The following is a 16,782-nucleotide window of genomic DNA, read 5'->3' on the forward strand; positions in this document are numbered from 1 at the left end:
ATCATTTGTTTAAAAAACCCCATGTACTTTCAAAAGTATTATTGGAATAAAAATGAACAGAAATAGAGACTTAAAATTATGTAGCGATAACCTAAAATGACCTTGTGATCCAAATTTTCGTTCTAAATTATTGTCACACTATTTTAAATCTCAATTTTTATCCTAAATTCTAAAGTATTTCTACTTCAATATATATTTGAAACCTTTATTAAAGTTGAGAGGTAATCTTACCATTTTGAAAGTTGATGGTATTTTTTTATGGCATTTTAACAAAGATCATTTATAATCTAGCGAAAAAAAGAAAAAAAGAAAAAAAAAAAAAAATCCAAAAAGCCGTGGCCGTTCTCAGTGGGATCGTCGACGGCTGCGAGAGAGGATTCATGGAGGTGGTTTCCAAACTCTAATCCTTTGGAACCATGCTTCTTCTTCTTTTCAACATTTTCAGTCCCAAACTTGTTCGTTCTTTTACTTCCTCTTCCAACGGTTCCTCTAATACTCCATGTCTTCAAACCTTATTAAAAACCGGCTTCGCTCCTACTCTGAAATCCATCAATCTCTTCTTCCGTTTTCTCTACCACAATCGCAGATTCGACTATGTCATCCATTTTTTTTACCAAATAAATGCCAACCAAGTCAAGGGAAACTCCAAAACTCACTTGATTCTCATATGGGCACTCCTCAAATCCCACAAATATGACGATGCAGAGCAAATATTGAAGACCCAGATGCCGGTTTCTTCAAATTTTCATCGAAATCGCCTTTGGAACTTGTTGATACGAGGACTTTGTGTCAACAAAGAAGACCCAGAAAAGGCATTGTGGGTATTGCAGGATTGCTTGAGAAATCATGGTATTTTGCCTTCTTCTTTCACTTTCTGTGAGTTGATTCATAAATTTTGTTCTCTTGGAATGATGGACAAGACAGTTGAAATTCTAGAGCTAATGTCTGATGAGAATGTGAACTACCCTTTTGATAATTTTGCCTGTAGTTCTGTAATTTCTGGGTTCTGTAATATTGGAAAACCGGAATTGGCTTTGAAGTTTTTCGAAAACGCTAAAACATTGGGGAACTTGAAACCTAATTTGGTGACTTATACTGCGCTGATTAGCGCACTCTGTAAGTTGCATAGAGTTAATGAAGTTTCGGATTTGGTTTGTAAAATGGAGAAGGAAAATTTAGCATTTGATGTTGTTTTCTATAGTTGTTGGATTTGTGGGTATATTGCTGAAGGGTTGTTATTGGATGTTTTCAAAAGGAACAGGGAAATGGTTGAGAAGGGAATAAGACCTGATATGATAAGTTATACTATTTTGATACATGCTCTTTCCAAGTTGGGAAATGTGGAGAAGGCATTTGGGATTTTAGAGAGGATGAAGAAGTTGGGATTAGAACCTAGTTCGGTTACGTATACGGTGATTATGCTAGGGTTTTGCAACAAAGGGAAACTGGAGGAAGCTTTCTCTCTTTTTGAAATGGTTAAGGGTTTGGAGATGGAGGTTGATGAATTTATGTATGCAACTCTGATTGATGGATGTTGCAGAAAGGGAGATTTTGATCGTGTTTTTGGTCTTCTTGATGAAATGGAAACAAGAGGGATGAAATTGAGTCTTGTTACATACAATACTGTAATTAATGGACTTTGCAAATGGGGGAGAACGTCTGAGGCAGATAGACTATCAAAGGGCTTACATGGTGACGTTATTACATATAGTACACTATTACATGGATACATTCAAGAACGAAACATCACTGGAATTTTTGAAACAAAGACAAGACTGGAAGATGCTGGGATTTCTCTGGATGTTATCATGTGTAATGTTCTGATCAAAGCACTGTTTATGGTTGGCGCATTTGAAGATGCTTATATACTCTACAAGAGAATGCCAGAAATTGGTCTGGCTGCAAATTCTATTACTTACCATACAATGATTAATGGATATTGTAATATTAGTAGGATAGATGAAGCAGTTGAGATATTCAATGAGTTCAAGTTAGCGTCATGTGCTTCAGTGGCTGTTTACAATAGTATTATAAAAGCACTATGCAGAGAAGGTCGAGGAGAAAAGGCCTTTGAGGTCTTTATTGAACTGAACCTCAAAGTTCTGACTTTGGATGTAAGTGTGTGTAAGTTGCTTGTCAGAACCGTTTTTGAAGAAAAAGGTGCAGCTGGGCTTTGCGAAGCACTGTATGGGATGGAAAAGGTGGAACAAGATGTATACAATGTTACATGCAATGATGCTATTCGGTTTCTATGCAAGAGAGGTTTCTCAGAGATGGCGAGTGAATTTTATTCAAGGATGATGAGAACCCGTTTGCTTCTTGAAAAGAAAACATTTTATTTGCTCATAAAAGCGTTGAATAGTGAAGGAAAGACATGGATAAGTTGGCCTATTTTCAGTAACTTTTTGAAAGAATATGGCCTATCTGAGCCCATTGTTAAGCAGATTATTGTAGATTTTCAATGCACGAGGTTCACTCTTCCAAATTTAAAGAAAATGGAAGAGAAATTTTCAACATTTATGGTACCTGATACCATGTTTAAAGTGCTAGTAAGAGAAGGAAGATTTTTTGATGCTTATAACCTTGTAGTGAAGCGTGGAAGTAATCTGTTGCTTGGTGACATATTTGATTATTCTACTCTGGCTCATGGTCTTTGTAAAGGTGGACAAATGAGCGAAGCATTGGATATTTGTGTTTTTGCCAAGACAAATGGAATGAAGTTGAATATTATCTGTTATAATATAATCATAAAGGGACTGTGCCTCCAAAGTCGTCTTATCGAAGCATTCCGGCTCTTTGATTCACTGGAAAGAATTGGCTTGATACCTACTGAAATCACATATGGGACTCTAATTGACTCCTTATGCAGAGAAGGATACCTGGAAGATGCAAGGCAGTTGTTTGAGAGGATGATCCCGAAAGGTCTTAGACCAAATACTCATATTTACAATTCACTGATTGATGGTTACATCAGGATTGGTCAAATTGAAGAAGCCTTTCAGCTTTTGCATGAATTGGGGACAGGAGTTTTTAATCCTGATGAATTCTCTGTGAGCTCTGCAATTAAGGCTTATTGCCGAAAGGGTGATTTGGAAGGTGCTCTTTCATTCTTTTTTGAGTTCAAGAATAAAGGCATTTTACCTGATTTTTTGGGCTTCTTATATTTGATAAGAGGTCTTTGTGCCAAGGGAAGAATGGAAGAAGCAAGGGATATACTCTACGAGATGATACAGTCCCAATCGGTAATGGAGTTGATTAGCAAGGTTGATACTGAGATCAAAACTGAGTCTATAGGAAGCGCCCTCACCCATTTATGCAAGGAAGGACGTATCTTAGAAGCCTACACCATTCTTAATGAAGTTGGCTCTATATATTTCTCTGCTCAGAGGCATTCTACTATATACAATCAACCTCATAAGTTGCATATAAATGACAAGAGATCTGTAGATGTTGTTCATTTTGGACCCAAAGCCTACTCATGCGTCCCTACACTTCCAAGTTTTGGATCCTCAAATGTTCATACAGTTGAAAACGTGGAGTATGAGAATCTGGAAAAGAGGCCTCATTTTGAGGACTTTAACTTATACTATCCTCTACTTTCTTCCTTTTGTTCTGAAGGAAATGTTCAAAAGGCTACTCAATTAGTGAAGAAAGTAATTTCCAGTTTGGACAGAGGCTAATTGTACGGAATAGGAAAGCAGAAAGTACTTCGGCTTCTTCGATGCGGGGGAAAAGAAAAAGAATTTCTGTCCACCATGGGCAAAGGAAATTCTCTCTGACCTGGATGGAGGTTGATTGCGTAACAGAAATGGTCTTGATTATTTCACTTCAAGGGGTTCCCTCTCCACGAATGTGAAAAGAGTAGCATTACTCCGGACAGGTACACATGATTTGTTATTAATATGCAAGATACGTTGCTGTAATCTTATGCATTCTGTCTGATTGTCTGCTTGAAATATGAATTGTTGAGTAAATATATATTTTACATGTAAATGAAAACCTAATGTATATTTATCTTGGAAAGTACGCTTGGAAGCTTTTTAGTTGATCGTGTTAATTCTGCTATAAGTGCTTAATCTTCTTTTAGATTTATGGAATTCCATTGGATTAAAAAGTATCTTAGTTTCTGCTAAAAACATTATGCATTTGTTGCCTTTGTTCATTTATAACGGTGTGCTCTGAATGTGTTCTATTTGAGTTTAATCTTGTTGATTGTGTTAATTTTGTTGCCAGTGTGCTCGGAATGTGTTCTATTTGAGTTTAAAATGAACAAGGGTGAAAGTTCCATCATAGGTCTTGACTGTTTTCCTGCCAAATTAAGTTCTTGGGCATCTTTGGTTGGGAGTGAGGTGTAATGCCCCAGGCCCAGGATTCGGAATCCGGATTCAGCCCCTGATGGCCCCGGCATTCTCCTGCGTCCTGGCTATGTTATCCCCCTTGCCTTGAATGCTTTTTAAGAAAACTCCCAGGAAGTCACCCAACATAGGATTGCTCCAAGCTAAGCACGCTTAACTTTGGAGTTCTTATGATTGAGCCACCGAAAAGGAAGGTGCACCTTGTTGGTATAGGTAGTAACTTTCAATTCTTTTAACCCTTTCTTAACCATACTTTCATGTCCTTAGGATCCCTCTCATTCAGATGCGATATCGGTTCATTCATGTACCCCTCCTGAACTCGGGTCGTTACATACCCACCAGCTTCCGCTTGGTTCGTCCCCAAACCACATCTTACTGGGAGAGGTTCCTCTCTGATACCATCTGTAACGACCCAGGCCCAGGATTCGGACCAGGATTTAGAATCCGGATTCGACACCTGATGGCCCCGACATTCCCCTGCGTCCCCTGCGACCTGGCTATGTCATCCTCACTTGCCTTGAATGCTTCTAGAAGTGAAAGTTGTCCCCACAAACCAACACAGGTCCTTTCAACATGCTTTGTCCTTACTCACATGCATCTTAAGAAAATTCCCAGGAGGGTCACCCAACATAGGATTGCTCCAAGCTAAGCACGCTTAACTTTGGAGTTCTTATGATTGAGCCACCGAAAAGAAAGGTGCACCTTGTAGCTGGTCAAACAGGTCATCGATTCTAGGAAGCGGGTACTTATTCTTAATGGTCACCTTATTCAACTCCCTGTAGTCTATGCATAAACGTAACGACCCATCCCTTTTTCTTCACAAACAGCACTGGTGCACCCCACGGAGAAACACTGGGTCGTATGAACCCTTTATCAAGCAGTTCCTGCAATTGAACCTTCAATTCTTTCAATTATGCCGAAGCCATTCTGTACGGTGCTTTGGATGTAGGAATTTCGATCGAAAAGTCAATCTCCCTTGGTGGAGGCAATCCTGGAAAGTTCTTCCGGAATACATCGGGATAATCTCTCACCACTGGTTCAGAGGGTTAGTGCAACCTCGGTTTCTCTTGTGTCAACTACGCTAGCCAAGATACTCTAGACACCTTGGTTAATCAATCTCTTGGCCTTAACTGCTGAAATCACCTTGGGAAAAACTACTATCCCGACCCCTTTGAACTTAAAGCTGGCTTCTCTTAGGGGTAAAATTTCACCTCCTTACGAGAACATTCTATACTAGCATGGTTGGCAGCCAACCAATTCATGCCTAGAATTACATCGAAATCACGCATGTCTAATACTATCAGAGTCACATCAAGGGTTGCGGTTTGCTATTTTCTAACTGACATGCTTTTATTTTTCACTTGCTATCATAATTTCTCCTGACGGTGTATAGACATTGACAAAAACATAGCCTAAGGTTCCAAAATAATATGGCATGCTTTATGAACAAGAAGAAATGAAAGGGGACGAGCCAGGAGTCAAACAAGTCAAGGCATTTTAGTGGCCCCAAGATTGGAATGTACTGTCACCACTGTTTTTCGAGTGCTCAGCTTCCCGACGATTGGTGCATGACCCGACCTGCTGCTGCTGTCGGTTTTGAACTACCCCCGATGCTTAACTCGGGGGCTGAACACCCCGCACTTTTGGAATCACTACTGGGCATTGGTCTGCCATAGTTCCTATCTGCTTACATTTGAAAAAGTTCCTGTTGCAATTCAGACAACGTTCCTAATGACGCTTCCCACATTACTTGCACCACTGACCTTTCCCTCCAAACTCCTCCTGAAGTAGTAGCCTGTCTTTGGGCTGCTCTACTGACCTGCTTGTACTCATGACCTTCTTCGGAGGTCCCGAAGCTTTCTTGCTCAACTTTCCTCTTCTGTGCCGGGGCCGGTTCCTCCGTTCAGGACTTGAGGAATTCATCCCCTGAAGGACAACCCACACGTGCTGCGCTCGAAAGGCTTTGCGGCGAGGTGGATGGATCCAGAGCTTGGCATAATGCCTCGACCCCGTCTCGAGTCCTTGTGCAAACCTTTCGACCCTCCTTGCTTCGTGTAAGCACCCAGGTCCAGGGCGGAACAAGGACAATTGTCAAACTCCTCTCATACTCTTTTACTGTCATGGTTCCTGCTGCTTCAAGTCATGAACTCAAGCCTGCTTGTTGTACCTCACATGAGTAGAGAAGTACTTCTCGTAAAATCGCTCCTTGAACTGATCCCATGTGGCTTGGCCTCCACCGGCTTCTATCATTCTCTCAGCCGAGCGCCACCAACGCTTGGCATTGTCGATGAGAACGAAAGTGGCACACTGCAGCTTCTACTCCTCTGGACACCTCATGTACTGGAAGATCCTTTCAACAGTGGACAACCACAATTCTGCATTTGTGGGGTCTTTCAGGGACCCGTTAAACGTCGGGGGATCATACTTTTTGAAATCTCGCAGGTATCCAGCTTCCAAAGAAGGTCCTGCCACGGTCCGAATCGTGCCTATCCTGATTCTGAATTGGTGGTAACGGGACTGACGAGGATGGCGCCTGCTGTGACTGTACGTGCTGGGCTATTTGCTCGGCCACCATGCCCCTTAGCTATCCCACCATGGCTTGCTTGACGACGTTCCCAACAGCTGCAGCCATAGTCGTATATTCTACTGGAATTTCTAAGGACGACGGTCCTAGTAGGGGCACAGTTGAAGCTCGAGGCCCACTTCTTGGTCTAACCCTCTGCCAAGTTGATAGTGCAACCAACCTTGAGGCAACAGATTATTGTTGCACAGCAGGGTGATCCCGACCTGGTTCAGAAGTGTTGTCAGGTAGGGTCGGGTCATGCAAGTGAATTTTCTGTGTCAGTGGACAAGGGTCTTTTGTTTCAGGGACGGTTGTGCGTCCCAGCAGATGATGGCTTGAAAGGAGAACTGTTGACAGAAGCTCATAACTCTCCATTCTTGATGCACCCAGGTAGTACCAAAATGTACCATGATGTGAAGCGGTATTACTGGTGGCCTAATATGAAAAGGGAGATAGCTGACTATGTTAGTAGATGTTTAGTCTGTCAACAGGTGAAGGCCCCGAGGTAGAGGATAGCAGGCTTGCTACAACCATTGGATGTGCCAGAGTGGAAATGGGAGAGCGTGGCTATGGATTTTATTACGGGGTTGCCTAGGACAACAAAGGGTTTCTCGGTGATTTGGGTTGTGATAGACAGACTCACCAAGGTGGCACATTTTATTCCAGGACAGCTCACGTACGCGGTGAGTAAGTGGGCTCAGTTATATATGAAGGAGATAGTAAGGTTGCATGGTGTGCCAGTGTCAATTGTGTCCGACACGGACCCTCGTTTCACCTCCAGTTTTTGGAAGAGCCTCCAGACAGCTTTAGGGTCGCGGTTGAACTTCAGTACAACGTTTCACCCCCAAGCTGATGGGCAAACAGAACGTTTAAATCAGACGTTGGAGGACATGTTACGTGCTTGTGCGTTGGATTTCTCAGGGGGTTGGGACTCCCACTTACATTTGGCAGAGTTTTCTTATAATAATAGCTATCAGACTACCATTGGCATGTCGCCGTTTGAAGCTCTTTATGGCAGAGGTTGCAGGTCTCCTGTTTGCTGGGGGTGAGATTGGGGAGAGGAAACTGGTGGGAACTGAGTTAATGGAGTTGACGAATGAAGCCATGCAGAAGATTAGGCTAGAATGCTAGCAGCCCAAAGTAGACAGAAAAGTTACGCGGATGTTAGGCGTAAAGATCTGGAGTTCGAAGCAGGTGACAAGGTGTTCCTGAAAGTGGCGCCGATGAAGGGTGCCCTGAGATTCGGGAAGAAGGGTAAGCTAAGTCCACGTTTTGTAGGGCCATTCGAGATTTTGGAACGGGTCGGCTCTGTGGCTTACCGTTTGGCCTTGCCACCGTCTCTCTCCGCGGTCCATAATGTGGCCAGGGAGGTGAGGAAGTATTTAACGGACCCGTCTCATGTGGTGGACTTTGAGCCCTTGCAGCTGAATGAAAACTTGAGTTACGAGGAGAAGCCTGCACAAATTGTGGCCAGGGAGGTGAAAGTTTTGCGCAGCAAAGAGGTGCCACTGGTGAAGGTGCTGTGGTAGAGCCATTAGTTTGAGGAAGCAACTTGGGAGCGAGAGGACGAGATGAGGGCACTGCATCCAGAGCTCTTCCAGGATTAGAACTTTTGAGGACGAAAGTTTATTAAAGGGGGGAAGAGTGTGACGCCCCAAAGATTTGTACTTTAAAAAAAAAAAAAGAGGGAAGAAAAAGAAAATCGTTGGTTAATTTGGGAAAGGAAGAGGGAATTAGGGTTATAAAGGTTGGGGACCTCAAGGCTACGTGCCGAAGAAAAAAAAAAATGATTTCTTTTTTTCTTTTTCTTCTTCCCCTCCCCCCCCCCACTGTGCAGTCGTCGCCGCCTCCTTCTTTACCGGCCAACCTTCGACATCCAGCCGCGATCGCCGATCGTTTTCTTCCCCGTCCGCTGCTCGACCTTTGGTTCCGGTCGTTAGCTTCGACTGACCCCAGTCACTCGACCGCAAGCGTTCCAGCCGCGTCGAGCTCTTCTTCTGCCTCTATTCATCCGCCGCGCATCAGTTTTTCTGTTGATAGCCAAAGCCCAGCGCGCGTCAGATCACTCACCTTGTTCGATCGCACACCAGAACAGTGCCGGTTGTTGCCGATTCGTGGTTGGTTCCGCCTGATTCTTTTGTTCGGGGAACGTGTGGCGGTGAAGGGAGTTTTTGAGCAAAGTAAGGTTTCGTTTGGGACAGGTAAGTGATTTACTGCTGGTTTTGAAATCTGGTTTAGGAGTTAGGTGTCTTACACTTTCATGCAAAATACATCATTTTATTATTTGACTATTTTAATTTCCTTCATTTTAAAGTAGGGTTTAGGGGTACCCCGAACGGTAAATTTTTATTTTATTTATTTTTTGTTTAGTTTATTTATTATCATTTAATTATGTTTTCTTATCTTTGCTCATTCGAGCATTATTAAATAAAATTCGGCTTTTATTTGATGGTTTAAAAGAAAATGTATGGTTAAGCCTATGCATGCATGAAGTAGCGTCCTAGAATTAAGTAGGAAACTAGGGTCGTTACAGTTGGTATCAGAGCCTAAGTTTTAGGTTCTGTAGACTGACTTACATCGTGAGTCTAATCTATTCCTTATGGCCACAAATGGATCTTTCGTCATCGTCGGGTATGTTGTTTTAAAAAAAAAAAAAAAAAAAACCTTTAGGAATATATATATATATATGAAATCCTACTTGTGGTGCAATCGTTTAATGGTTTACCCTGCTAATGTGTATTAAAGTGCTACGTGTGGTCACCAAGTATGGCACCACGAACTAGAGGAAGGGGCAGTCGAGGCAGGAAAGTAGTTGGGGAGTGGGACCCCGACTTGCAAGAACCCGAGGTGCAGAGCCAAGAGGTGCGGGACCCGCCACCTGGTGACCCTCTAGGTCAACTTGGCAGAGGGTTAGACCAAGAAGCAGGCCTCGAGCTTCAACTGTTGCCCCTGCCAGGACCGTCGTCCTTAGAAATTCTAGTAGTATATATGGTTATGGCTGCAGCTATTGGAACGTCGTCACGCAAGCTTGTGATGGGAACAGCTAAGGGGCATGGTGGCTTGAGCAGATAGCCCAGCACGTACAGTCACAGCAGGCGCCATCCTCGTCAGTCCCGTTACCACCAGATCAGAATCAGGATAGGGCCACGAGTCGGGACCGTGGCAGGCCTTCTTTGGAAGCTGGATTACATGCGAGATTTCAGAAGTATGATCCCCGATATTTAACGGATCCCTGAAGACCCCACAAATGCAGAATTGTGGTTGTCCACTGTTGAGGGGATCTTCCAGTAACATGAGGTGTCCAGAAGAGTAGAAGCTGCAGTGTGCCGCTTTCGTTCTCATCGGACAATGCCAACGTTGGTGCGCTCGACTGAGAGAATGATAGAAGCCGGTGGAGGCAAGCCACGGTGGATCAGTTCAAGGAGCTGTTTTACGAGAAGTACTTCTCTGCTCATGTGAGGTACAGAACAAGCAGGCTGAGTTCATGACTTGAAGCAGGGAACCATGACAGTAGAAGAGTATGAAGAGGAGTTTGACAAATTGGTCTTGTTTTCGCCCTGACCTGGTGTCTACCGAAGCAAGGAGGGTCGAAAGGTTTGTGCAAGGACTCCGAGACGGGGTGCGAGGCATTGTGCAAGCTCTGGAGCCGCCCACCACGTCGCAACCTTTTCGAGCGGCAGCACGCGAGTTGTCCTTCAGGGATAGAATTCCTGAAGTCCCTGACGGAGGAACCGACCCCTGGCTAGAAGAGGAAAGTTTAGCAGAAAGCTCCGGGACCTCTGCAGAAGGTCCAGAGTACAAGCAGGTCAGTAGGGCAATGCCCAACGACAGGTTACTATTTCGCCGAGGAGTTTGGAGGAGAAAGGCCAATGTGCAAGCATGTGGAAAGCGTAATTGGGGAACGCTGTCTGATTGGCACAGGGACTTGTTTTAGATGCAAGCAGATAGGGCATATGGCAGACCAAATGCCCTAGTAGTGGTTCCGGAAGTGCGGGGGGTCAGCCCTCGAGTTCGCATCAGGGTAGTTCAAACCGACAGCAGCAGCAGGGTCGGGTCTATGCCACCAGTCTCGGGAAGCTGAGTACTCGGGAATAGTGGTGACAGGTAAGCTCCCAATCTTGGACCACTATGCCTTGACATTGTTTGACTCTGGCTCGTCCCATTATTTCATTTCTTCGTTGTTCGTAAAGCATGCCATGTTAGTTTTGGAACCTTTGGGCTATGTTTTGTCAGTGTCTACACCGTCAGGAGAAATTATGATAGCAAATGAAAAGATAAAAGCATGTTAGTTAGAAATAGCAAACCGCACCCTTGATGTGACTCTGATAGTATTAGACATGCGTGATTTCGATGTAATTCTAGGCATGAATTGGTTGGCTGCCAACCATGCTAGTATAGATTGTTCGCGTAAGGAGGTGAATTTTAACCCCCTAGAGAAGCCAGCTTTAAGTTCAAAGGGGTCGGGATAGTAGTTTTGCCCAAGGTGATTTCAACGGTTAAGGCCAAGAGATTGATTAACCAAGGTGTCTAGAGTATCTTGGCTAGCGTAGTTGACACAAGAGAAACCGAGGTTGCACTAACCTCTGAACCAGTGTGAGAGATTATCCCGATGTATTTCCGGAAGAACTTCCAGGATTGCCTCCACCAAGGGAGATTGACTTTTCGATCGAACTAGAGCTAGGCACTATTCCTACATCCAAAGCACCGTACAGAATGGCTCCGGCAGAATTGAAAGAATTGAAGGTTCAATTGCAGGAACTGCTTGATAAAGGGTTCATACGACCCAGTGTTTCTTCGTGGGGTGCACCAATGTTGTTTGTGAAGAAAAAGGATGGGTCGTTAAGTTTATGCATAGACTATAGGGAGTTGAATAAGGTGACCATTAAAAATAAGTACCCGCTTCCTAGAATCGATGACCTGTTTGACCAGCTACAAGGTGCACCTTTCTTTTCGGTGGCTCAATCATAAGAACTCCAAAGTTAAGCGTGCTTAGCTTGGAGCAATCCTATATTGGGTGATCTCCTGGGAATTTTCCTAGGATGCATGTGAATGAGGACAAAGCATGTTGAAAGGACCCGTGTTGGTTTGTGGGGACAACTTTCACTTCTAGAAGCATTCAAGGCAAGTGAGGATGGCGTAGCCAGGTCGCAGGGGACACAGAGGAATGCTGGAGCCATCAGGTGCCGAATCCGGATTCTGAATCCTGGTCCGAATCCTGGGCCTGGGGCGTTACATGAGGTGTGTCAATTCTGTCCTCTTATATTGGGCTTCCTTTGGGGGTAATTTGTGGAGTTAGATTTTCTGGAATCTTATCTTACACCAAATTTAGAAAGGACTATTTAATTGGAAATATGCATTTTTCTCTAAAGGAGGAAGACTCACCCGAATTTACTCGGTGTTGAGTGGAATCCTCAGTTACTTCTTGTCTCTGTTCAAAATTACGATGTCTATGAGTAAATCCCTTGAGAGATTTATACAAATTTTTTTGTGGGAAGGGGTCGGTGAGGGGAGGGTTACATTTGGTTAAGTGGAAGTTCATGGTGCAAGAAGTAGAATTAGGAGGCTTAGGGATTGGGAGCCTGAGATTATGTAACGAGACCTTGTTGGTTAAGTGGTTGTGACGCTTATTTAGGAGCCTGATGCATTTTGGTCCAAACTCCCCAAAGTTATTGTGAATAGAAATGGTCCGCACCCTTCCAACTGGGTGGCAAGTTGTGGTTCTGAAGGACTTTGTAAAATCCTCTGGAATGCTATTGCATATGGTTTCCCTTTCTTCTCTCAGTTTGTTAGATGCTCTGTTTGGGAAGGCATGAAAGTTTACTTTGCGAGGTTTGTTCGTTAGGTGATAAACTCTTGCGTGAGTTGTTTCCTCATTTATATCATCTTTCTCAGAAGAAGCATCGTTCAGTGGATTCTATTTTGTCTTCTCCTTCTGATCCCTCTTCTTCAATATCCTCTTTCTGACAGGTGATTTATGTGATGGTTGTTTTTTCCTTTCTGCAAAACCAGCGTGTTTTTCCAGGGAGTAGGGACGCTAGGATTTGGTCTCCTGTTCCCATCTCTTTTCAGGGTCATGAAGTGAAATTCTCTGTTTATGTCCATGCATCTAAGGAAAAGCTGGTGGATGTTAACCATACTTCGCTGGTCGAAACTCGTCTAGAAATCTTTGGAATTAATGTTACTGCACTGAATATTCTAGTAGAAATCTTTGGAACTGGGGTAAAAGCTTTATTCAAAATGAGTGTTTTTTAATCATTTTCTGCTTCTGTTTCTCGCTGTTTCAAAGATGCTCCTCTTACACGAGAAATGAGTTGAAATACGCTTTGTTCATTTTATTATGGAGTTGAATGATATATATTTTTATTCACTTTACATTCTACTGTACCAGCCATACAGCAGCGATTGTAGCTAGAAATGATGGAATCCCCATGAGAATACCTGGTGGTGAGTTTGGTAAAGAAATAAGCCGGGGAAAAGAAACTTACATGGATTCCCCTAGCGACGGCAAGTGAACCGGGAAGGGCCAATCTTGAGAATCAAGTGCCCTCCGCGTCCGAATTGTAGTATGGAGAAGCGTCCTTAGCAGAGGGGACTGGGCACAAGTGCCTTAGAAGGGGCATTGAAGAGGGTGAGAGAGTCCCATTGTGCTCGAATCCTATTGCACCAGAAGGCACTGTCAACGAGTCAGGTTGTTTGGGAATTCAGCCGCAATTGCGCTCCCTGTGCTAGGTGAGGGAGATAGAAATGGCTCAATTTAAAGCAGCTGTATCATTTTCCTTGTAAACGTTTTACTTGAATTTCTATGCATTGAATTACTGTAAATAAAGCTCTCTACAGGAATTTTGGAGGATTTGTCGCTGATATGGTTGCAGCTATTGACCAGGCATCAGCCATATACATCCAAAACCTGGAAATCTAAATCTCAGAGTAGTTTTTCGAATTTGTGTGTGATGGCTCAGGTCATATTGAATTTGTGCTAATTCTCAGGTTCTGAAGATTACTTGGGGTTTTTGTGCACGAGGGCGGGCATCAACGTTTACAAGTTACACAACCCTACAAACTAACCTTGCAACTTAACCGTCGCCATGACTGTTTCTCGCTCAGTAACAAATGTTGCTGAGGAAGAAACCTATACAATCACTGCAAGGATGAACCCTGCTGTTGCCATAGAAGTGAATCCTCCAACAATGACTTTACAATTCGGTTTCGTCAAGAGCACATTTTCAGTTACTTCCACAGCGCGATCAGTGACAGGAGCATATAGTTTCAGTGAGTTTCTATTGAAGGCCGGTAGGGGGCACAATATTAGAATACCTGCAGTAGCCATGGTATACCAATGATGAGATGATTTTTGGTTAATTAGAACAAAAAAAGGGTAAAAGTTTGTGGTTGTAATATATATATATATATTTTTTGTATCTGTTGGAACAAACTAAATAGGATGTTAGATGTAATTTGTCTGAAATATATGTGTGGCTGTAAAGATCAACTTTAGAACAAGTGGGGAGGCTCATGTTTTTTGTTTTTCGATGGATAATTATTTGATTTTTGAAAATTGTGTTCGTTTTATCCTAATTTATTTTTACATTTTTAAAGTTAATTTTATATAACTAAAATTAATTTTGAATGATCGGAAATTTATTTTGGTGGTAGTAATTTTAAGTTTTTCAATATTGCTCTTAATATATCTTAGGAAAATTATGATGGGTGGCAAAATGAGAATGATAAAAAGAGAGCGTATCACATACTTTTTTAAAATTGAAACATGATCTTGAAACACTCATCACGTGTGTATTTTTTTTCAATTTTATTTGCATGTCAATTTTTTCATCTTCACACGTGCATAGTGTTTTATTTTTGTTTGATTTTTTTTTGCTCGATTATAGTATCAATTTCTTTTCTATATAAAAATTAGCAATTTAGGATCCCTATACTTAGGCTAATTTATACTTTCTTTCTTATCAAGAAAAAAAAATAATATACAAGATTTATCATGGGTATCAGAGCCAATTAGGTTTTAGCTGGTCCAAATCAGTACCGCCGTCAACCACGTCGCCGTCGACCAGCTCCTCCGCCGTTCACATATCTGCCCTTGCACAGACCCTCGCACTGATTTTTAATCTCCGTCGACGCCGTGCGCAGATCTGCACCGCCGTCGACCTCACGCACAGGTTTGCTTTCGCAGCTCTGTCACTCCTGCTCCATTCGCACAGGTCACCAAGCTCCGTACGGTCATATCTGATCTCGCAGCAGTCCCTCGTTCCACAACTTCGCACAAACCTCGCGCACAAGTTCGATCCGTTCAGATCTCACTGCCACTTCGATCTCACTGCCGCTCAGATCCGACTAATTTCGTTCATATCTCAACAGCTCAGAACATATCTCCTTGAAATCCAACTGTATTATCGCTCGAATCTCGCCAAATCTGAAAGTTTTATTACTATCTCGTTCAGATCTCATCCTCTCAGATCCGATCAGTTCTCGTTCATCCTCTCAGATCTGCCCCTTGTTCACGACAGATCTAAGAACTGCCTCCTCGTGGCTCGTTGTGAAGTGACCTAAACATTTTCTACAGCAGGTTTGGACCGGTCCGGTTTAGTTGTTTGAGTTCATTCAGCCCGGTCCGGTTTAGTCATTCGATTCACTTCGGCCTGGCTTACTTTGGTTCAGTGGTTTGGTTTGACTGCATTGGTTCACCCACTTTGGTTGATTATTTCTTGGAAAAATTACCTTTTTAGTCTCCAAGTTTGGAAGAATATTTGATTTTTCTTAAGTTTTAAAAATGTATCTTTTTAATCCTCAAGTTTATAAAAATAGGTCTATTTAGTCCCCAAGTTTTCAAAATATACATTTTTAGTCCTAAAGTTTATAAAAATAGGTTTAAAAGGTCCTTGAAGTATTTTTTATTTGATTTTTTAAAAAATAATTATTGATATTTAAAATTGAAAAAAAAAATAGTTTTAGACATGATGTGATTTTTAAAAATTATTCTTCTAATTTAAAATGTAATATAATTATTTAAAATAATAGTATGAAGTTATTTTAGAGACTTTTGAAACCTATTTTTAAAAATTTAAGAACTAAAAAGGTATATTTTGAAAACTCAGTGACCAAATGAGTCTTTTCTTATAAACTTAGAGACTAAAAAGTTACATTTTAAAAACTCAAGAACCAAACACACATATCCTACAAAACTTGAGGACCAAAAGAGTAATTTCCCCTTATTTCATCTTTTATAATGGTGAAATATTATGAGTCGCTCCTTGCTACGCATCACATGGTCATAAATTTATTCACTGTCCTACAATTGAGTGTAGGTATTGTCACAAATGTGGTCATATTTTGGAAAATTGCTCCACTTGACCACCTTGATCCTCGGATAAATCCACAAAACCAAGGAACTTATTTAACGCTAGTTCATCATCTATTGTTGCTGCATCCTCATCTACTGTTATTTCTTTTCTTAGATTTCCAATCAATAATGTTCTAGGCTTATTAGAAAAGGTATTTTTTTTCGAATTTCTTGGCCATTGTAGCCAAATCAGGTAATTCTTGGCTTCTTAACTCTGCTTGTTGTAATCATATGACCTCTGATATTTCTCTGATGTCTTCCCCCACTCCTGCTCCATCTTTGCCTACCATTTATGCTGATTGTTAAAAGAACAAAACAGAGACAACAAAAAACTTTAAGGTGAGAGTAAGAAGGAGAAGTACTATAGAGACGTTCAAAAGGGAGATGTTTTGAAGTATAGAGGAAGTAAGATGATTAATGACATAAATAGAAGTGAGTGCAGCTTCACCCAAAAACTTCTTAGGACAAGAAGTAAAGAGAAGTTGGGCATGAACATAATCCAAAATATTGCG

At 42.1% G+C, this 16,782-nt stretch overlaps 1 protein-coding gene and 1 long non-coding RNA gene across 8 annotated transcripts; one reads left to right on the forward strand and one right to left on the reverse strand.

Annotated features, from left to right (window-relative positions):
- The first annotated feature begins 266 nt into the window (after positions 1–266).
- LOC120079038 (pentatricopeptide repeat-containing protein At5g57250, mitochondrial) lies at positions 267–14,473 on the forward strand. Of its 7 annotated transcripts, none has more exons than XM_039033223.1 (2): positions 267–3,880; positions 13,906–14,473. In XM_039033223.1, the coding sequence occupies exon 1, from the start codon at positions 417–419 to the stop codon at positions 3,678–3,680; it is 3,264 nt and encodes a 1,087-aa protein (XP_038889151.1). In that variant the 5' UTR covers positions 267–416; the 3' UTR covers positions 3,681–3,880; positions 13,906–14,473. The 7 variants fall into 7 exon arrangements, 3 of the variants coding, with proteins under 3 accessions (XP_038889151.1, XP_038889148.1, XP_038889150.1); XM_039033220.1 differs by lacking the exon at positions 13,906–14,473 and adding an exon at positions 13,307–13,491; XM_039033222.1 differs by lacking the exon at positions 13,906–14,473 and adding an exon at positions 4,234–5,454.
- LOC120079039 lies at positions 13,943–15,808 on the reverse strand. Its single transcript, XR_005482204.1, has 2 exons — positions 14,957–15,808; positions 13,943–14,232 (listed from the first exon to the last, which is right to left on the reverse strand). It is a non-coding gene; the product is annotated as an uncharacterized LOC120079039 (long non-coding RNA).
- Between the last annotated feature and the right edge of the window lie 974 nt (positions 15,809–16,782).

Source organism: Benincasa hispida, chromosome 6 (assembly GCF_009727055.1).
Source record: "Benincasa hispida cultivar B227 chromosome 6, ASM972705v1, whole genome shotgun sequence".
Lineage (NCBI taxonomy): Eukaryota > Viridiplantae > Streptophyta > Magnoliopsida > Cucurbitales > Cucurbitaceae > Benincasa > Benincasa hispida.

Bases quoted from the DNA above. Each gene is read 5' to 3' on its own strand.
- LOC120079038 (XM_039033223.1), top strand. From the start codon at position 417: ATGCTTCTTCTTCTTTTCAACATTTTCAGTCCCAAACTTGTTCGTTCT.